This window comes from Gorilla gorilla, chromosome 11 (assembly GCF_029281585.2).
Source record: "Gorilla gorilla gorilla isolate KB3781 chromosome 11, NHGRI_mGorGor1-v2.1_pri, whole genome shotgun sequence".
In the NCBI taxonomy this organism is placed as follows: Eukaryota; Metazoa; Chordata; class Mammalia; order Primates; family Hominidae; genus Gorilla; species Gorilla gorilla.
Window position 1 is genome coordinate 73,935,411 of NC_073235.2, and position 21,942 is coordinate 73,957,352.

Below are 21,942 nucleotides of genomic sequence, written 5' to 3' on the forward strand. Positions count from 1 at the left end.
AACTTTCTGCCAGCTGGATGTGTTAATTACTGATGGGTATTGAAATCTCTATAATAGTGAGTGGATTTATCTATTTCTCCTTGCATTTCTATCCGTGTTTGCCACATTGTGTTTTGATACTCTGTTGTTAGATGCATATATATTAAATATTGTTATGCCTTCTTGGAGAATTGACACCTTTTTCATTATCTTATGCCCACTTAATCCCTGGTAATTTTCCTTGCCAAATTCAACTTTGTCTGAAATTAGTATAGCTACTCCAGCTTTCTTTTGTTTAGTGTTTACACATTGTATCTTTTGCCATTCCTTTACTTTTAATCTATCTGTGCCCTTTTTTCCCCCCCAAAGTCAGGGTCTGGCTGTGTCCCCCAGGCTGGAGTGCAGTGGCACAATCATAGCTCACTGTAACCCCAAACTCCTGGACTGAAGCAATCCGACCATCTCAGCCTCCCAAGTAGCTAGGACTATAGGCATGTGGCTATTTTTAAAACAATTTTTTTAGAGATGGGGTCTCAGTCGTGCTGTGTTGCCCAGGCTGATCTCACACTCCTGACCTCAAGTAGTCCTCCTACCTCAGCCTCTGCTGAGGATTACAGACACGAGCCACCAGAACACCTTAGGTATTTAAGTCTCTCTCTACTTGCTCCTATGCTCTCTGAAGAGAAATCCAAATTAATTCTTATTGTTCCCCTATATAGTTAAGGTGCTTTTTTTTAATCTGGCTTCTTTCAAGATTTTCTCTTCACTTTTGATTTTCTGCAGTTTGAATATGCTTCCCAGATTTGGGGCTTGGTATCTGTCAGTTTTGGAAAATTCTCAGCCATTATTACTTCAAATATTTATTTTTCTCTTTTTCTTCCTTCTGGTATTCCCATTATGTGGATGTTATACCTTCTCCAATTTTCCTGTAATACTTGAATATTCTGTTCTACTTTTTCTTTCTTTTTCCTCTTTTATTCCCCCAGCTTGGGAAGTTTCTGTTGACCTATCTTCAAAATCACTGATTCTGTCCTTGGCTGCATCCAGTCTACTGATGACTGTTAAAGGCATTCTTCATTTCTCTTATGGTGTTTTTTGATTTCTAGTATTTCTTTTTTTTCCTTTTTTTTTTTTTTTTTTTTTTTTAGAATTTTTATCTGTGTTTAATTTACCAATCTTTTCTTGCATGGTGTCCACTTTTCCCAGCCCTGATCCTGTTAATCAGCTATTTAATTAATTACTTTAGAAATGAGGTCTTGTGACAGGGTATGGAGGCTCACACCTGTAATCTCACACTTTGGGAGGCCTAGGTGGGCAGATTACTTGAGGCTAGGAGTTCGAGACCAGCCTGGCCAACATGGCGAAACCCCATCTCTACGAAAAAAACAAAAATTAGCTGGGCATGGTGGCACACACCCATAATCCCAGCTACTCCGGAGGCCAAGGCAGAAGAATTGCTTGAATTTGGGAGGTGGAGGTTGCAGTGAGTTGTGATTGCATGCCACTGCACTCCAGCCTGGGTAACAGAGCGAGACTCAAAAAAGAAAACCCCAAAAAACCCCAAACAAACAATAAAAAACAAGAAATGAGGCATTGCTTTGTTGCCCAGGCTAGAGTGCAGTGGCTTTTCACAGGTATGATAATAGTGCACTGTAGCCCCAAACTCCTGCACTCCAGTGATCCTCCTCCCTCAGCCTCCTGAGTATAGCTGGAACTATAGTCACATACCGTCGCACCTGGCTTAATCATAGTTATTTTAATTTCTGGTCTGCTAACTCTAAAATCTCTGCCATATCTGAATCCAGTTCTGATGTTTGTTTTGTTTCTTCAAACTTTTGTATTTTACCTGTTAGCATGCCTTGTTATTTTTTTGGTTGAGGGCTATGTATGATATATTGGATAGGCCAGGCACAGTGGCTCACTCCTGTCATCCCAGCACTTTTGGAGGCCAACGTCTGGGGTTGCTTGAGCCTAGGAGTTTGAGACCAGCCTAAGCAACATGGCAAAACCCCATCTCTACAAAAAATATCAACATTAGCTGGGCATGGTGGCACACACCTGTAGTCCTAGCTACCAGGGAGGATGAGGTGGGAGGATCGCTTGAGCCCAGGAGGTCAAGGCTGCATGAGCCGTCAGCATGCCACTGCACTCCAGCCTGAGCAACAGAGCGAGACCCTGTCTCAAAAAATTTTACAAATTTAAGATATATTGGATAAAAAGAATTAAATAGGCCTTTAGAGTGAGATTTTATGTTTATCTGAGTAGGAGTTTGGCTATGATTATTGTTTGTTGTAGCTGTAGGTATTAGAGGTTAAAATTTCCTCTAGTGTGCTTATTTTTGTCTCCCCCATTGTTGGCTCCAGTGGCTTGTTCCTGGGCTTATGTTCCTGGAAAGCTGCAATTGTCAGTATCCACCTTTCTCTCCAGTTTTGGAGGCAGCAGTTTGCCCTGTGACCTGAATTCTCTGATGGATCTAAGAAGAATTATGGATTTTCAGATTGTTCAGCGTTTTTCGTGTTGTGAGGACAGACAGGGGTGACACTTCCAGGCTGTTTTCGTCTTGGACCAGAAACCAGAATTTAGAGAGAATAGTCAGCTTTTGAGATTTGTTCTAACCCCAAGAGGGCTCTGTCCTGCTATCTTTTTCTGGTTATTTCTGGCAAATTAGCCAGCCTACAATTTTAGCCTGTATCTCCGCTGGGTCTACCAATCTCCTCCCATTTGCCTTTCATCACAAACTCCACAGGTTTTGTTAGTGCTCCTAGGCCTTAACTTCTCCACACTCTGTTGCAAATAAAATTAGTTTTTCTGGAAAGAGCCACGGAGCTGTCTGTTTTATGGCCTGCTTCTCCCCTCCTGCACAGTTTTTGAACTAAGGCTCTTTACCTGGTTGTGGGAGTCAATGCCATGCTTCTCTCTGAGTGACTCCCCTACTCTAGAAGCTGAGCACTTGGAGTTGAGGAAACACTGACCTCAGATCTTCCCACCTTGTCTCTCTCTCAGTGTAGAACCACTGTTTTCTAAGGAGGAATAAGGCCAGTTAGGGCCTCAGTATCCTCAGCTGTGCTACATCCAAGGTAGATCATCCCATGAATAGGGGCTGGGTGGAAGAAGGGACCCCCACCTCTTGACTATACTGACCCAAGACTCAGCACCAGCAATAGGCAGCTGGGGACTGGATGAGAAATGCTGTCATCCCACCCCTCCTAGGAAGATAGCTCTCTGAGTGGAAGCTTGGAAAACAGGGAGCCTTGTCCTCTTGGCTGCACCAGTCTGGAGTGGAGTTTCCATCTTGCTGAACTGGGATTGGGAAGGAAGGGACTATGCCCTGGTTCAGACACCACAGACTCACTATTCTTACTGAGCAGTAGTAGGTTTTCTTGAATAAATGTTTCTTCATATGCTGTATGTCCCTGGGACCATTTGCAGAGACTTTAAATAGTTGTCCTTTTATGATTTTCACCAGTTTTGCCAAAGAGTTTGTCCACAGAGCTCTTCATGCCCTCATGCTGGAAGTGGAAATCTGGACATGTTCTTATCTTATCACATCATTATCACACCTAGGAAAATGAGCAACAATTCTTCAGGATCATTTAATGTCAAGTTTATAACTTCCTGCTTTAACTTAAAAAAAAATTAAATTAGAGTAAGTGGTGTTGATTAGTGTTCTAATGATTAAATATTATTGAGTTATTTAATGTCCAGTGGTGTTTTATCCACAGGTTATAATCGCATATGAAGTTGTCTTCATTCTTGTGAAACTGTTTGGTTTAAACTTTTGAATCAGTGAGAGAATGTCAAAGAGGTACAATAAAATTATCACCTGAAAATTGTTTCTCTTTCAACAGTAATTTAATTTCAAAGTTCATTTAAAAAAATGAAAAGGGGCTGGGCGCGGTGGCTCACGCCTGTAATCCCAGCACTTTGGGAGGCTGAGGCAGGCAGATCACGAGGTCAGGAGTTCGAGACCAGCCTGACCAACATGGTGAAACCCTGTCTCTACTAAAAATACAAAATACAAAAATTAGCTGGGCATGGTAGCATGCACCTGTAATCCCAGCTACTCAGGAGGCTGAGGCAGGAGAATCACTTGAACCTGGGAAGCAGAGGTTGCAGTGAACCGAGATAGTGCCATTGCTCTCCAGCCTGGGAGACAGAGTGAGACTCCATCTCAAAAAAAAAAAAAAAGAAAGAAAGAAAAGCGCCAGGCGAAGTGGCTCACACCTGTAATCCCAACACTTCGGGAGGCTGAGGCAGGTGGATTACTTGAGTCCAGGAGTTCAAGACCATCCTGGGCAAAACTCTGCCTCTACAAAAAATGTAACAATTAGCTAAGCGTAGTAGCATGAGCTTGTAGTCCCAGTTACTTGGGAGGCTGAGGCAGGACGATTAAATGAGCCTGGGAGGTGGAGGTTGAAGTGAGCTAAGATCATGCCATTGCACTCCAGCCTGGAGTGTGAGAAACTGTCTCAAAAAAAAAAAAAAAAAAGGAACAAAATAAAATTAAACATTTATGATCACATCTCAACTAATCAGAGAAGTACAAATTAAAAGAGACTATTTTTCACATCAAAGATATAGCATTCAATATTGGCAGAAGTATAAATTTACTCAACCTTTCTGAAATGTAATTTGGGAGTAAAAAAAAAACATAAAGGGTTTTTTGTTTTTTGTTTTTTTTAAATCCACTAGTTTTCATTCTAAAATAATGGGACCCTTTTTATCCTGTAATTTTCATTCTAAATATCAGAACAATAGTTTTTTATCTTGATGGAATTCAACAGAGATATTCTTAGTAAATGTTCAGAGGTAACGAAAGAATTTAATATGAACCATTTTTGGAAAACAACGTCCAGGTACGTATATGTATATAAACCAGAGGGAAATGAACCAAAATGTTAATAAGGGTTATTTTTGGCAGTTTTATAGTATTGTAAACTATTTTAATCTTGTTATATTTTTAAAATTTTTTTCTATGAATTATGTGATCAGAAAAAAATATTAACAGTTAAGAAGAGGAAAGCAAATAAATTGTGCCTTGGTATTTCACATCTCTGAATAAAAATAGTCTCTCAAACCTGAACAAATACTGTCTTGGTTATCAAGAATAATAATCATTTATTTTTCTTTTTTCCCAGTGTTGCATCTGAGCCAAGAAAACTTTATGAAATGCCAAAATGTTCCAAATCAGAAAAAATAGAGGATGCTTTATTATGGGAATGCCCAGTGGTAAGATTTGTTTTTAGAGCATTTGTTTCTAAAGCATTTTTAGCCTAGAAGAACCAGTTATTATTAACATATTGCATAAAATAATACAACTTAAATATCATAGTGACTCTTGCATCTTTAAAGCAATCAAGATGAGAGTATATCTTTTATTTTCCTCATGAAATAATTTCTGTATTAAAAATACTAATATTATGAATGTGTTTTTAAAATTAGATAGATTTTTTTTTTAGATCCTGAAAACTAAAAAGTTATAAATCGATTAAAAGTTATATAAGCAGCATAAGCTAATGTGTAATTATCTTAGTGTTTAAGAGATCATTCCACTCAATATACTGAAACAGTAACAAAGTATTTAGAGCAACAGTTATTTTACGTGTTAGGAAAATAATAAAAATAAAATAATAGGATAAGCTCATTTCATAAGGCTAGCTTTGCCGGGGTGTATATTTTTCAGAACACTGTTTTCATGGAATGTTAACAGGTGTCAGAGGAGTTAGGGGGAATTGGGCTGTGAAAAACTAAGTTTGGGACATTCCGAGTTTGAGACTGTAAACATATCTATTGATAGAATTACTTCTCAGAGCCTTTAATAATAATAATAATACAATAATAATAATAGGTATGATGATTATCAAGCCATTTCCCCAAATTCTTTTGATCATAGAACTTCCTTGTTTAAGGAATATTTCTAAGTACAGGTTGAGCATCCCTAATCTGAAAATCTGAGATCCAACATGCTCCAAAATTCAAAACTTTTTGAATGCCAACATGACGCCACAAGTGGAAAATTGACCTGTCACCTGACCTCATGTGACAGGCACAAAAATTAAAATATTATGTAAAATTATCTTCAGGCTACATGTATAAGATAGATATGAAACATAAATGAATTTTGTGTTTAGACTTGGGTCCCATCCCCAAGATACCTCATTATGCATATGCAAATATCCCCAAATCCAAAGAAATTCATATCTGAAACACTTCTAGTCCCAAGTGTTTCAGTAGGAGAAGGGATAATCGACCTGTATTTGTTTTCTATAGGATCAGTGCTTATTCTAAGAAATGCACTCAGGAAATACTACAACAGATTAATCAGGTCTTTGAATCTGGTTGGTTGTCCTTTAGGAAAAACGGAACTCATAATGTGTGACCAAAAATAATTTTTAAAGGATAAGAGGCTATACACTAAATTTATTGTTAATTTTTTTTTCAGGCTATCATTTTTACATAAAGTTTTAGTTTTCTGGAGCTGCTGCTTTCTTTTTCTCTGAATACTTATTGTCTGTTCACTGAAGGCTCCTATTTAAAAATTAGAAAGCTTTTAAACCTATGTTTTCTTCTTCAACTCCTTATTGAAAGCTAAAAGTAACTGTTGTGCCTTTAGCAATTTAAAGCTTTTTGATCCATTTTCATTGGGGAGTATGGGGGAAGACGACAGATTTCTTAATTGAGAAAGTTTTTAATACACTAGTGTAAAACACCAAAAATTTAGTAACCTAATTCCTATTCTCACTATTTTTTTTTTTTTGAGACAGTCTCTCTTTGTTGCCCAGGCTGCAGTACAGTGGCGTGATCTCCGCTCACTGCAACCTCTGCCTCCCAGGCTCAAGCAATTCTCCTGCCTCAGCCTCCCAAGTAGCTGGGACTACAGGCACCCAGCACCATGCCCCACTAATTTTTGTATTTTTAGTAGACACGGGGTTTCACCATGTTGGCCAGGCTGGTCTCGAACTCCTGACCTCAAGTGATCCACCCTCCTTGGACTCCCAAAGTGCTGGGATTACAGGCATAAGCCACCATGCCCGGTCCGTATTCTCACTTATTTTTAAACATTTTATTCTCATTTCAACTGCAGCAAGATTTTCTCTTAAGAAAAACCAGGAAGCATATTGAATTGTTATTAACACACTGATATGAAACTACTTTTAAGTTAGTGTCCATCTTTTCCAAGACTCTGTGTGAATTACAGCTTTTTGTTTAAGAAAATATTTCGAACGTATTATATTTGCTGCTTCCAATTATTTTGATAGGCAAGTTATAAATAGTATATTTTTTAAAACTTAAATTTTTTAAATATATTTTTTTAAGACAGGGTCTCACTCTGTTGCCTAAGCTGGAGTCCAGTGGCACAATCACAGCTCACTGCAGCCTCTACCTCCTGGGCTCAGGTGATCCTTCCACCTTGGCCTCCTGAGTAGCTGGGACTACAGGTGTGCACCAACAAACCCAGCTAATTTTTGTATTTTTTGTAGAGGTGGGGTTTTGTCATGTTGCCTAGGCTAGTCTTGAACTCCTGGGCTCAAGTGATCTGCCCGCCTTGGCCTCCGGAAGTGCTGGGATTATAAGTGTGAGTCACCACGCTCAGCCAAAAACTTTTAAATCTTCATGAAACAACATTTAGATAAGACGTTGTAGAATAAATGCATTTATATCATTGCCCTGAATCCAGCGTAAGACTTCAAGGGTTAATAAACTTAAAAAAAAAAAAATCTTATAGCCAGTATTTTAAGAAACTTGATTATACTTACCAAAGGAACATTGTTTGTTTTCTCTTCTTTTAAATATGGAGAGGTTTAATCCTTACCTAACAAAGGAATTAATTTTAGCAAAATGATTCATTCCAACCTTCTTATAAGAAATATCTAGGAGAGTGGCCAGGTGCGGTGGCTCACGCCTGTAATCCCAGCACTTTGGGAGGCCGAGGCGGGCAGATCACGAGATCGGGTGTTCAAGCCTGACCAAACCCCGTCTCTACTAAAAATACAAAAATTAGCCAGGTGTGGTGGCACGCACCTGTAATCCCAGATACTCGGGAGGCTGAGGCAGGAGAATCGCTTGAACCTGGGAGGCAGAGGTTGCAGTGAGCAGAGATCATGCCACTGCACTCCAGCCTGGGTGACAGAGCAAGACTCTGTCTCAAAAGAAAAAAAAAAAAATCTAGAAGAGTCAACTAAGAAAAATAATGAATCTAAGTGATAAACATTCAGGAAATTCTCTAAATAAGAGATTTATTTACAATCTTAATATCTCAGGGTTCTTTTTAGGTTTCCGGGGAAAAGAGCAGGATAACAGTGTGGAGACTGCTAAGTTGAGAATTTAAAACAAATGAGAACACAAGATTTTTAAAATTGCATTGTGAATGTAACTTTTTTTTATCAATCCTTTAATCTCACTCTTTTAGACATATTGAGAAAATGTTAAATAGAAAATATTATGAAATTTTAATAAGATGTTTCAGATCTTTGAGTATGAAAAATATAACAAAAAAGCCTAATTTCAAAAAACTATTTGAGATCAAGGGACAATGGTGTGACCAATATGAAGGGTCAAGACTGAAATGTATTGTCTTTACTATCAAGAACTCTACTTTCAGTTTTTTCTCGGACAGTTAATTTCAGCTTCATAGAGATTTCTGACCAAATTAAGGAACGCTGTTTTTCTGGGTTTGTTTTGGGTATATGTCATTATAGTTATGTTATTTCTTGCTGAAATTTATAATTGTGGGTTTTTTGTATTGTTTTAATATTTAGTGGTGTATAATGTGTTATTCAATTATATGTAGTTATACAAAAAAAAAAACACTAGCATACAAACAAAAATTATTTTTTTCCTTAACATTTGAAAGGCAAGACAAATTTTTAGGGAGCATATATAAAATAACTATGTCTTCATTCTTTTCTATTCACTTTTTGGCCTAAGCAGATACTAGATTAATTTCAGCCTCTCTTTACTTTCTTTCTTTCTTTTTTTTCTTTTTTGAGATGGAGTCTTCTGTCGCCTGGCTGGAGTGCAGTGGCGCGATCTCAGCTCACCGCAACCTCCGCCTCCCGGGTTCAAGTGATTCTCCTGCCTCAGCCTCCCAAGTAGCTGGGATTATAGGCAAGCACCTCCACGCCCAGCTAATTTTTGTATTTTTTTTAGTAGAGATGGGATTTCGCCATGTTGGCCAGGCTGGTCTCGATCTCCTGACATCGTGATCCAGCCACCTCAGCCTCCCAAAGTGCTGGGATTACAGGCGTGAGCCACCGCACCTAGCCACTTCTTTTTTTCTTTTTTATCTAGAAAGAGAGTCTTGCTATGTTGCCCAGGCTGATATCAAACTCCTGGGCTCAAGTAATCCTTCTGCCTCACTCTCTCAAAGTGCTGGGATTACAGGTGGGGACCACGATGCCCTTTTAGTCTACAAATTAAAGAAGAAAACTTTGCTTCTCTTTTTCTTCCTGCCTTAGACTTCCACCTTGTGGTGGCTCCTCAGTGACAGGAGTGCCCATGCAGCTATCCTCTCCCTTTTCTAGGATAATTCATTGGTGACATAGGTCATCTTTCAAACCAGGTCCATTTTCTGTACTTTGGCTGTCTTCATTGGTTTCTAGCTTTTCATTTGAGCTTAGGTTAGAACCACAGTGAATGAAGTAATTTGCATTTTGCCAGTTTTGACTTCCATCTAAAGGAAACAAGTCCTGTGGTAAAGGAAAAAGGGGGCAATATGAATGTCTATTCTAGCAGAGAACCCTTTTTTTTGAGACAGGATCTCACTCTGTCACCCAGGCTGGAGTGCAGTGGCATAGTCATCACTCACTGCAGCCTTGACCTCCCAGCCTCAAGCGATCCTCTTGCCTCAGCCTCCTAAGTAGTTGGGACTCCAGGCACTCACCACCGTGCTAATAGCAGAGGACTCTTAATCGCTATGCTATATACATGATTTTAAGAGCTGTTATTGTTGTTGTTGTTATCATAGAGGTAGCATCATTGTCTTCTACTGTTATTATGACTAACATTTGTGAATACTTAATAAAATAATAACTAATTCATAATAATAAATTATTTCAGGCCATGTTTAAGTGCTTTATGTGAATAAACTCAATAAGTGATGATGAAATAATTACCCACAATCTTATCTTTCCTTGTCTTAATTCTCTAGTTGGGCATTTAATCTTTCTTTTGTGGTTTATTTATTTGGCATTTGAATATTTAGCTATTTTCTTTGGACATTGATTACTGCAAATTGTTCATGGCCAAGCAGTTTCATTTTTATATCTCTTTTTTTTTTTTAGGGAGATATACTTCCCAATTCATCAGATTATAAGTCCTCACTCATAGCACTGACTGCTCATAATTGGCTACTTCGTATATCAGCAACTACAGGAAAAATCCTTGAGAAAATATATCTTGCACCTTATTGCAAATTCAGGTATTTACTGTGAATTTATTATTCAAGATTTTATTTTAAAAATTTGAAACCTGTGGCCCATGAAATTTCAAGCCTTTTTTCCCTGTCAGTTTTCTAATCCATTACCAGATCTCAATTAATAAACCTATTTTCTTTTTCTCCCCTCATGACTACATTTAGAGGTCTGAGTATAGAGACCCTCTATCATTTGTCTTTTTTTTTTTTTCTTTTTTAAGACAAGGTCTTGCTCTGTCTCCCAGGCTGGAGTGCAGTGGCGTGATCTCTGCTTACTGCAACCTCCACCTACCAGGTTCAAGCGATTCTCCTGCCTCAGCCTTCCGAGTAGCTGGGATTTTGGGTGTGCACCCCATGCCCAGCTACTTTTTGTATTTTTGGTAGAGCTGAGGTTTCCCTATGTTGGCCAGGCTGGTCTCAAACTCCTGACCTCAAGTGATCTGCCCACCTCAGCCTCCTAAAGTTCTGGGATTACAGGCGTGAGCCATCGTGCCCAGCTGTCATTTATCTTTGTATCCCTAATAAGTAACTAACCTGTAATAGTTTAAATAAACTTTAAAAAAAAAATTCCCTGTATTCTACAAATAGTATTTTCTATGTAAGATGCTCTTTATGGTAGATTTTCCTGAAGGCTAGTCTGTTTCAGTTAAATTGTCTGCTGTGTACAATCCAAGAACTGTTATTTTAACTATTAGTTTTATAAATTAGATGTAAATGTTTGGAGTGAATATGTTCATGGAATGTGTGAAAGTAACATTTTTAGTGCTTTTTATACTTCCATTTTAAAGTAGAAATGATTATTTTGTAAGTTTTGAATACTCTTAGATCAAAAACAATTTTTATTCACCAATGCTCTAGAAAGATTAAAATTATGTATGTATTTAAATAGGGATATGTCCATATAGGGATATAGAGGAAATTTTTTTAGCTATTTATTTTTTAAAATAGATCACTTTGCTTTTATAATTTAAATAACTAAAAAATAGTTTACTTATAAAATATAATATTTTGGTTTTAAGTATAAGGAAACTGACCCAAATAAATAAACTTCTCTTCATTCTTTTAAAAGATACTTGAGCTGGGACACTCCTCAAGAAGTCATTGCAGTTAAGTCAGCTCAGAACAGAGGCTCAGTAGTGGCCCGGCAGGTATACATATTTAAACATTCAATAAAATGAAGACTCTTTTTCGTAGGAATTTGTCTGCAGATTTGTTATGAAAAATCTAATGATCTTTTATTTCTGAAGCATGCTGTAAAAGATAGGATTCATGGCAACCTGGATGGAATCGGAGACCATTATTCTAAGTGAAGTAACTAAGAAATGGAAAACCAGACATTGTATTTTCTCACTCATAAGTGAGAGCTAAGCTTTGAGGATGCAAAGGCATAAGAATGATACAATTTATTCTGGAGACTCGGGTGAAAGGGTGGGAGGTGGGTGAGGGATGAAACACTACACATTGGGTATGGTGTATACCACTCAGGTGATATGTGCACCAAAATCTGAGAAATCACCACTAAAGAACTTACTCATGTGACCCAACACCACCTGTTCCTCAAAAACCTATTGAAATAAAATAATAATAAAAATATTTTAAAAAAGAAAAGTTGATCGGTAGATTTTTTTTTCTGAAGTGTGCTATTTAAAGAGATTTTTCTCTCTCAAAGAATTACACAGAATTTACTAGATTTTATAAAGTCTGGAAATTTATATCAAGAAACTTTTTGTTTCTATTGGTGACTTATGGGGAAATACTATGGAAAGCATTTATTGAGCACTTAAAAAATAGATATAGACTGCTTTTAGAGGTTTTCTGTTTCTTTATACACCAGGACACCTAGAAAAAGCAAATACTTACTTTGTGTCTCCCCTTGGCAGAGTCTGTTGTAGTTCTTTCTCATTTTTAATTTGAACTACTTCAGCTTTTTCTCACTAGTGTCCTTGATTGCAAAACAGGCAGGCACTGATCTGAGTTCTTTACCTGTATTTACTAATTTAATCTTCAGCACACTCCTTTCAGTAGATACTTTCATCATCCCATTTTACAGGTGAGGATTCTGAGCCCCAGAGAGGCTAAGTAACTTATCCAACATCGTAGTGTTGGTAACCTAGGCTCAAACTCAGGCAGTTTAGCTCTAGAATCCCTGCTCTTATGCACTGTAGCATGCTGCCCCTTCTTGAAATTTCTGTAATATGGACTGGCAGGTGAAGTTTATATAGAACTCTAGCATTAAAAAAAAAAAAGTTAAGTAGTTCCTCTAATTTTACCTTGTTTAGATAACTACATCAAGCATTTCCTTGTCAACCCTCCAGTGTATTCCCATACACGCTGGGTCTGTGAACTCTGCTTTTCATTCCTCCCTCATCTCTCTTGTCTACTTTTTCTGTATCCCCCTGAAGCCAAGCAAACTATTTGTTGGCTACTTCTACTTACTTTTTATCATGGTTATCTGAATGTTTTCCTACCCTTTACTAATCCTGCCCAGTCACATTAATAGCTTAACTGCATGTCTTTTATTGGAATCTCCTTACCCTTTTCCTGATTTATTTAGTATGATATCTAAGAAAGAGAGATGCTGTCTCTCTCTTAGTAATACTTCTCTCTTTATACTCTTACTACCTTGCTTTTACTTTGGTAAAGGAAAATTCAGAAAAGTGGGATAGTATAAAAAAGCAAAACATTTTGCTACTTTGAGAATTCTAAAGGGTCTTGTCTGATGTACCTTTTTAATAATTTAAATTGCTAAAGAGCAAGAATTTTTGTTTTGTTTTTGTTTTGAGATGGAGTCTCGCTTTGTTGCCAGGCTAGAGTGTAGTGGTGAAATCTCAGCTCACTGCATCCTCCGCCTCCCAGGTTCAAGCAATTCTCCTGACTCAGCCTCCTGAGTAGCTGGGACTACAGGCGTGCACCACCACGCCCCGCTAATTTTTGTATTTTTACTAGAGACGGGGTTTCACCATGTTGGCCAGCATGGTCTCGATCTCTTGACCTCCCAAACTGCTGGGATTTACAGGCGTGAACCTCCACTCCCGGCCAAGAATTTTTTTAAGTTTAATTCTATACGTTATCATATGTTAATGTTTTACATTTACCATCACCTGATAATGTTAATAAAATCTTGTCAGTATTTCTACATTCTGGACTGTTTTCCTACAGTCTCTAGCCAACAAGTAGTAGCTCTTAGTTGGGATATATAAACTGTACTTTTCCTTTGGGTTTAAGGAACACAGAAGGAGTCTGATTCACCTTGAAGATATTAGTTCAATAAAAATTTATCCCTTTCAAAGGGAGAATCTTTTGGGCTTTAAGCATTACAATCTTTTTTTGTTTGCTGTTTATTTGTTTTCTAACTTTTAGTTATAGCAGTTTTGATTGGTGGTTCCAGCCTTAAAAGTTCTATTGAAGCAGAGACTGGCTGTGACGGGGCAGACAGCTTTGCCTAACACAAATTTAAGAAATTCCCTTCAAAAATGTATTGGAGAATTACAACAGATTGTTTTACATTTCATAGTGGCAAGAAATTGGACCTTGTTCTTCAAAGTAAGGAGGCTATCCTTTTCAAGCAGAAAAGTCATTCAAGCTTTCATTGATGATATTATTTCTAATTTCCTGTAAAGGAGTCAGCACAACACTACTTACATTATATATTTATTTATTTAGAGACAGCATGTCTGATGCCCAGGCTGGAGTGCAATGGCTTGATCAGAGTTCACTGCAGCTTCAAACTCCTGGGCTGAAGTGCTCCTCTCACATCAGCCTCCTGAGTAGCTGGGACTACAGGCATGCGCCACCATGTCCAGCTAATTTTTTTATTTTTTGTATAAATGAGGTCTCACTGTTTCTACAGTGAGTGGCCAGGCTGGTCTCAGACTCCTAGCCTCAAGCGATCCTCCTGCCTTAGCCTCCCAAAGGGCTGGGATTATAGGCGTGAGCTACCTGATCCAGCAACTTTCAAATGATATGAGCACGATAACTACATATCTTTTTATTAGGCTCTTTATTGTTCAAACTCCAATTCAAAATATAAATGCATGGTATTTTATTGCTAAGAAATGTTTACTTTTGTGGATTTTTGTCTGTATATATGCGTGTGTGTGTCTGAAGGGCTGAAGCTTTAGTGGACATGTTTTGAATATGTTGCCCTTCCATTTAAGTAACTTTGCAATCTAGATAGATGGATGTTTTCATAATATGAAAATGTCTGTATAACTACATGCTAGAACAGATGGATTTTTTCAACTAATGAAAACAGTGTGTTTCTGAAGTACTTTTGAGAGCTGCGTGTAATTGTAGTCTTTCCTTCTAGGCAGGCATTCAACAACATGTTTTGTTGTACCTTGCAGTGTTCCGAGTTCTACCTTTTTCACTTGTAGGGATTCTAGAGATCAACAAAAAGGTAAGAACTCATTTCTTATTTGATTGCAATATTTTATTGACAATAAGTTGTAATGTCATTATTTAATTATTTATGAGATATTTGATTGGAAATGCTCCCCTCACTATAAAAAGTTCACTAATTTGGTTTATTTTGTAACAAAATACATGAGAACATTTGCCTAATATCCCTTCATCTTTCTGCATGTTTTTATGCCTCTCAAGTGGATCATATTGGATACCTGTGGTCATTAACAAACTACTATGTTATGAAATTACAAAATGAGTAAGGTATTTTTTTTTCAGAAGGAACATTCCAAAGCTTGTTAAAAAGATCATTAAAGGAAGGTGAAAAGTTGCAACAAAATATTTCATTTTAATTGCAAGGTATAGGTCTAAAACTTGCTTTATGATATATAACAGGCCTTATATTTAAATATGTAAATTTTCCAATTCATTCAGTTTTGGGTTTTATTGTTCCCATTTGTTCTTGACTTGTGGAGCAGTTACATGGGAGGAAAGAAGGAGCACATTTCCTTTGAGTAAAAGAATGGATAGGATTCTACTTTAAAAAAAAAAGTTACTTACTCTTGGTGCATAGTTATTTATTGAGCTCTCCTACTGGTCTTTAACTCAGCACCTGAAGTATTGTAGAGGACAGTATCTTGAGGATCTACTGATCTTTATAAGCAAACAAGATGAATGTATTAAAATTTTACATTATGTAAGCATTATATACTAAACTGCATAATGGCTAAAGAGTAATATTAGTTACCGTTCATTGCTTATTTTATGCCATGCACTTTGAATATTTGACAACATTGTAACATATATTTAATTAAGTTAAGCAGCAGTCCCAGCTACTCAGAAGGCTGAGGCAGGAGAATGGTTTGAGCCCAGGAATTCAAGGCTTTGATGAATTATGATTGCACCACTACACTCCAGCCTGGGTGACAGAGTTAGACTCTGTCTCTAAAAAATTAAAATAAAAAATAAAAAGCAGCTACCTAAATCCTAAAGGTGGCAAGTAGAGGATCTAGAATTAAAATAGATTGGCTACTTTATTATAGCAGTCATTATTATTAATTTTTTTTTTTTTTTGAGACACAGTCTTGCTCTGTCACCCAGGCTGCAGTGCAGTGGCGCGATCTCTGCCCACTGCAATCTCTGCCTCCTGGGTTCAAACAATTCTCCTGCCTCAGCCTCCCGAGTAGCTGGGACTACAGGCGCCTGCCACCACACCCGGCTAATTTTTTGTATTTTTAGTAGAGACGGGGTTTCACTGTGTTAGCCAGGATGGTCTCGATCTCCTGACTTCGTGATCTGCTCACCTCAGCCTCCCAAAGTGCTGGGATTACAGGCATAAGCCACCGCGCCTGGCCAGCACTCATTATTTTAAAATATGTTTGAATTGGCCTGGTGCAGTGGCTCACACCTGTAATTTCAGCACTTTGGGAGGCTGAGGCAGGCCTGTCATTTGAGGTTAGGAGATCAATACCAGCCTGGCCAACATGGTGAAGCCCCGTCTCTACTAAAAATATAAAAATTAGCCACGGATGGTAGTGCACGCCTGTAGTCCCAGCTACTCGGGAGGCTGAGGTGGGAGAATCGCTTGAACCTAGGAGGTAGATGTTGCAGTGAGCCAGGATTGCGCCACAGCAACAGAGCAAAACTCCATCTCAAAAGAAAAAAAAAGTTTGAATTGCACAAGTCCTCTTTTTCTTCTTTTACTTTTTCTTTCTTTTTTTAAAGCTTTTCTTCATATATATATATATTTTTTTAACTTCTAAGTTCAGGGGTACATGTGCATTATGTGCAGGTTTGTTATATAGATAAACGTGTCATGGGGGTTTGTTGTACAGATTATTTCATTCCTCAGGTTTAAGCCTAATATCTATTAGTTATTTTTCCTGATCCTTTCCCTCCTCCCACCCTCCACCCTCCGATAGGCCCGAGTGTGTGTTGTTCCCCTCTATGTGTCCATGTATTCTCATCATTCCATGTGTTCTCATCATTTAACTCCCACTTACAAGTGAGAACATGGAGTATTTGGTTTTCTGTTCCTGTTTTAGTTTGCTAAGGTTAATGACCTCCGGCTCCATCCACGTCCCTGCAAAGGACATGACCTTGTTCTTTTTGTGGCTGCATAGTATTCCCTGGTGTATATGTACAGCATTTTTGTTACCCAGTCTATCACTGATGGACATTTAGGTTGGTTCCATGTCTTTGCTCTTGTGAATAGTGCTTCAGTGAACATATATGTGCATGTGTCTTTTATATTTATAATAGAAGGATTTATATCCCTTTGGATATATACCCAGTAATGGCATTGCAGGGTTAAATGGTATTTCTGTCTTTAGGTCTTTGAGGAACCACCACATTGTCTTCCATAATGGTCAGACTAATTTCCATTTTCACAAACAGTGTATAAGTGTTTCCTTTTCTCCACAACCTTGCCAGCATCTGTTATTTTTTGACTTTTTAATAATATGCATTCTGACTGGTGTGAAATGGTACCTCATTGTGGTTTTGATTTGCATTTCTCTAATGATCAGTGATGTTGAGCTTTTTTTCATGTGCTTATTGGCCACATGTATGCCATCTTTTGAGAAGTATCTGTTCATGTCCTTTGCCCACTTTTTAATGGGTTTTTTTTTTTTCTTGTAAATTTGTTGAAGTTCCTTTTAGATTCTGGATATTAGACCTTTGTCAGAGATATGGATTGCAAAAATGTTCTTCCATACTGCAGGATGTCTGTTGACTCTGTTGCTGGTTTCTTTTGCTATGCAGAAGCTCTTTAGTTTAAGTAGATCCTATTTGTCAATTTTTGCTTCTGTTGCAATTGCTTTTGGTGTTTTCATCATGAAATCTTTGCCCATGCCTATGTCCAGAATGATATTGCCTAGGTTATCTTCTAGGGTTTTTATAGTTTTGGGTTTTACATTTAAGTCTTTAATCCATCTTGAGTTAATTTTTGTATATGGTGTAAGGAAGGGGTCCAGTTTCAATTTTCTGCATATGGCTAGCCAGTTATCCCAGCACCACAGGGAATCCTTTCCCCATTGCTTGTTTTTGTCAAGTTTGTCGAAGATCAGATAGTTACAGGTGTGCAGTCTTACTAATATTTCTGGGTTCTCTCTTGGTTTATGTTTCTGTTCTTGTACCAGTACCATGCTGTTTTGGTTACTGTAGCCCTGTAGTATAGTTTGAAGTCAGATAGCATGATGTCTCCAGCTTTGTTCTTTTTGCCTAGGATTGCCTTGGCTAATTCAGCCTCTGTTTTGGTTCCATATGAATTCTAAAATAGTTTTTTCTAGTTCTGTGAAGAACATCAATGGTAGTTTAATGGGAATAGCATTAAATATATAAATTGCTTTGGCCAATATGGCCATTTTAATGCTATTGATTCTTCCTAACCATGAACATGGAGTGTTTTTCCATTTGTTTGTGTCATCTTTGTAGATCTCCTTGTAGAGATCTTTCACTTCCTCTGTTAGCTGTATTCCTAGGTATTTTATTCTTTTTAGGACAACTGTGAATGAGAGTTTGTTCATTATTTAACTCTCGACTTGACTCTTGTTGTTGTATAGGAATGCTAGCAATTTTTGCACATTGATTTTGTATCCTGAGACTTTGCTGGTGTTGCTTATCAGTTTAAGAAGCTTTTGGATTAGACAATGGGGTTTTCTAGATACAGGATCATGTCGTTTGAAAAGAGGGATAGTTTGACTTCCTTTCTTCCTATTTGAATGCCTTTTATTTGTTTCTCTTGCCTGATGGCTCTGGCCAGAATTTCCAACACACTATTGAATAGGAATGGTGAGAGTGGACATCCTTGTCTTGTGCTGGTTTTCAAGGGGAGTGACAAGTTGTCTTTTTTCAAAGTGGGAAACTAGGATCAGTGAATTAAAAAGTCATGAACTAGTCAATGTCAGAGTAAACAATACTTATCCTTCTAAGAGATGACAAAAAATACAACTCATAATTTAATTGTTCTCTCTGTGCCTGTAGGTTAAGTACTTATGTTTGCTTATTACAGTCTACAACAGAAATGAACATGTGGCAAAGTAATAAACTGTTTCTATTTATTCCTGTATGTCCAAGGTAATTGGACATCTTCCTCTATTCCTGTATTTCCAAGGTAATTGGACAAGGACATCTTCATTTAAGTAGTTTGTTTTTGATTAAGCTGGTGAATTGTATAAAAATAAGAAAAATAGAAAAATATGCAATTAGAGAGATTTGGTTTTAAATATTGTTACTTGGGATTGGAGAACATCTTTCACTTACCATGCATGAAAGACTATCCAGGGGCTGAGCACTTCTAATTAACTAAAAATTTGTCTCTATTTTATAAAGAACATTTTAGCATAAAGAATGGATCCTTGGAAGAGTATGAATAGTAGATTAAATATTCATTTAGAACGACATGGCCTTGGTGTATGCCAGTGTCTATGAGGAATGGAATTTGTTATTAATAGATATTGACAATGCTATGAAGCAAACGAATGCTGGTGCATTATTCTGAGGGATATGTGCCGCACTTCCATTAGTGCTCCAGTATGAGAATCCAGTGGCTTACTGCTCAGTCCTAATAACACCCTAGCCTCAAGGTGATAAATTATAATGAGGTTTTAATGCTAGGCAGCAGTGTTATCATAGTGACATGAATATTAAGCAAGAGTACAAACCACTGTGAACATTCAGAGGATTGGACTTCCAGTCTTTTCTCAGGTGATATCTGTCTTTCCCCCCGCCAGATTTTTGGAAACGTTACAGATGCTACCTTGTCTCATGGAATACTGATTGTGATGTACAGCTCAGGACTGGTCAGACTCTATAGCTTCCAAACCATCGCTGAACAGGTAGAGAAAACTGAAATTTGTCATGTTACTATTAGCATGAGGTTTCGACTAAAGTATGACTTTTTTTTAGTGAGATGCTTTTAGAGTAAGGCACTTCTGTAGATTTTGGCTCTAAAAAACTGTAGAAATGTAGAAGACAAGTAACCTTTAAAGCAGGGGTGGGGAAGATAAACAGAAAGGCCATTGGAAAAAGACATTTTCTTTGTCATATACATGTGAATTTTATTTTGTTCTCTCCAGATATCAAATAAATAGGTGCTAAAGCCACCATTTTTGTTTTGTTTTGTTTTTAGTTCATGCAACAGAAACTTGACTTAGGGTGTGCATGCAGATGGGGTGGGACTACTGGAACTGTAGGAGAGGCTCCTTTTGGCATTCCTTGTAATATTAAAATCACAGGTATGGCTACTCTATAGTATTTTTTCACCTTAAAAAAATAAGTGGTCATATAAATAGTTATTAATTATAGTCATCCAAATGTTTTTCTCATTTATTTAAAAAACTCAATTCATTTTACTCCTATACATCATGTGCCTTGCTATTCAATAACAAATAAGCTTCGAGGAAAATCTATCAGTTATTCATTGAACCAAAGGCTTGGGGATGCTGAGCCTTGCTTGGCCACAGACCTTCAGCAATTCACTTTACTTTTCTGATCCTTGATTTCCTTATCTGCAAAATGAGTTGCAGCAAATGATACCATCTTAGCTCTCTTATAACTTAGTATTTTACAATTTGATGAAATTTACCCCCTCTCTAAGAAAGGTGTTTTCCAAGAAAAAATTTTTACCATGCCATCTGAACATAGAGCTTAGACACAGACAGAACTTCCCAGTATACTTAAAGAGTGCCAAATCACAAAAAGAAAATTATATACAATTCTATAAATATAGTAAAAATGTTCTGTATTTAGCTTATCAAATTCAGTTGTTAGAAAAGAAATCAACTGGCCAGGCGTGGTGGCTCACGCCCGTAATCCCAGCACTTTGGGAGGCTGAGGCGGGCGGATCACTTGAGGTTGGGAGTTCGAGACCAGCCTGACCAATGTGGAGAAACCTCATCTCTACTAAAAATACAAATTAGCCAGGTGTGGTGGCACATGCCTGTAATCCCACCTACTCGCAAGAGAGGCTGAGGCAGGAGAATCACTTAGACCTAGGAGGCAGAGGTTGTGGTGAGCCAAGATCATGCCATTGCACTCCAGCCTGGGCAACAAGAGCGAAACTCCATCTCAAAAAAAAAGAAAAGAAATCAACTATTACTCAAATTCAGTAGTAGTACATTAAAAGAAATAGATCATGACTGTTCAGAGTTCATCTCAGGAATCCAAGGATGGTTTAATGTTTACAAATTTAGTAGCTATAAAGATCACATGAGTAAACTAAAGAAAATTTTTTTATTATCCTAATATCTGTTTATCTTAATTCTTGTTCATTAAGACTCATTCATTATCATGTTGAAGACATTCCTCTTATTTATAACCAACCAATAACCATTATGTTTTTAGGTGAAACGCCAAAGGATTTTCTAATATATGCAGAATAAGATAAGAATTTTTTCTATCATTTTTCCTTAACATTGTATTAGTAATAGACCAAGAAACAGAAATGAAAGATGTCGTTGTTCAAAAGGAAAAAAATATTATTTTTGGTAGTAAATGACAAATTATAAAAACTACTGGGAGTTCAAGTAAGTTATTCATGAAGTTCAAAATAAATATTTTAAAAATTACTCAAGTTTTTAGATGCCTTGGACAAACTGAATTAGGCAGTTGTATGAAAATTCAGCCCTAGCAATACCTCCTGTATTTAGTACAAATACATTAAAAGCAATCTATTAAGAATTTTAAAACTGTAGGCTGCAGTGGTAACCGGGTTATTTTGAAATGGGTTATTTTGGACAGAGTTTTTCCAAATGGTAGCATTATTCTTGTTGAAATGCAAATAAAAAGTAAGTAAAGGCTAGGCACAGTGGCTCAAGCCTGTAATTCTAGCACTTTGGGAGGCTGAGGTGGGTGGATCACGAGGTCAGGAGTTCGAGACCAGCCTGGCTAACATGGTGAAACCCCATCTCTACTAAAAATACAAAAATTAGCTAGGCACGGTGGCAGGCACCTGTAATCCCAGCTACTTGGGAGGCTGAGGCAGGAGAATTGTTTGAACCCAGGAGATGGAGGTTGCAGTGAGCCGAGATCGCGCCACTGCACTCTAGCCTGGGCGATTGAGCAAGATTCCATCTCCAAAGAAAAAAAAAATTGAGTAAAACTAAAGAACAAAGATGCTAAAGACAAAGTACATAGAGCCTGAA

General features: G+C 37.5%; 1 protein-coding gene across 7 annotated transcripts in view; it reads left to right on the forward strand.

Moving 5' to 3' along the window:
• DCAF17 (DDB1 and CUL4 associated factor 17) overlaps positions 1-21,942 on the forward strand; it is a 63,171-nt gene that overhangs the window by 4,518 nt on the left and 36,711 nt on the right. For all 7 annotated transcript variants that reach the window (XR_008677351.2, XM_055379161.2, XM_055379162.2 and 4 more), the window contains exons 3-8: positions 5,118-5,208; positions 10,263-10,399; positions 11,463-11,541; positions 14,703-14,792; positions 19,531-19,635; positions 19,929-20,034. Coding sequence is in view for 6 of the 7 variants with exons in the window: in XM_004032775.4 (XP_004032823.1) it covers positions 5,118-5,208; positions 10,263-10,399; positions 11,463-11,541; positions 14,703-14,792; positions 19,531-19,635; positions 19,929-20,034 (608 nt within the window). In the remaining variant the exon portion in view is untranslated. The remainder of the gene's footprint in view (positions 1-5,117; positions 5,209-10,262; positions 10,400-11,462; positions 11,542-14,702; positions 14,793-19,530; positions 19,636-19,928; positions 20,035-21,942) is intronic.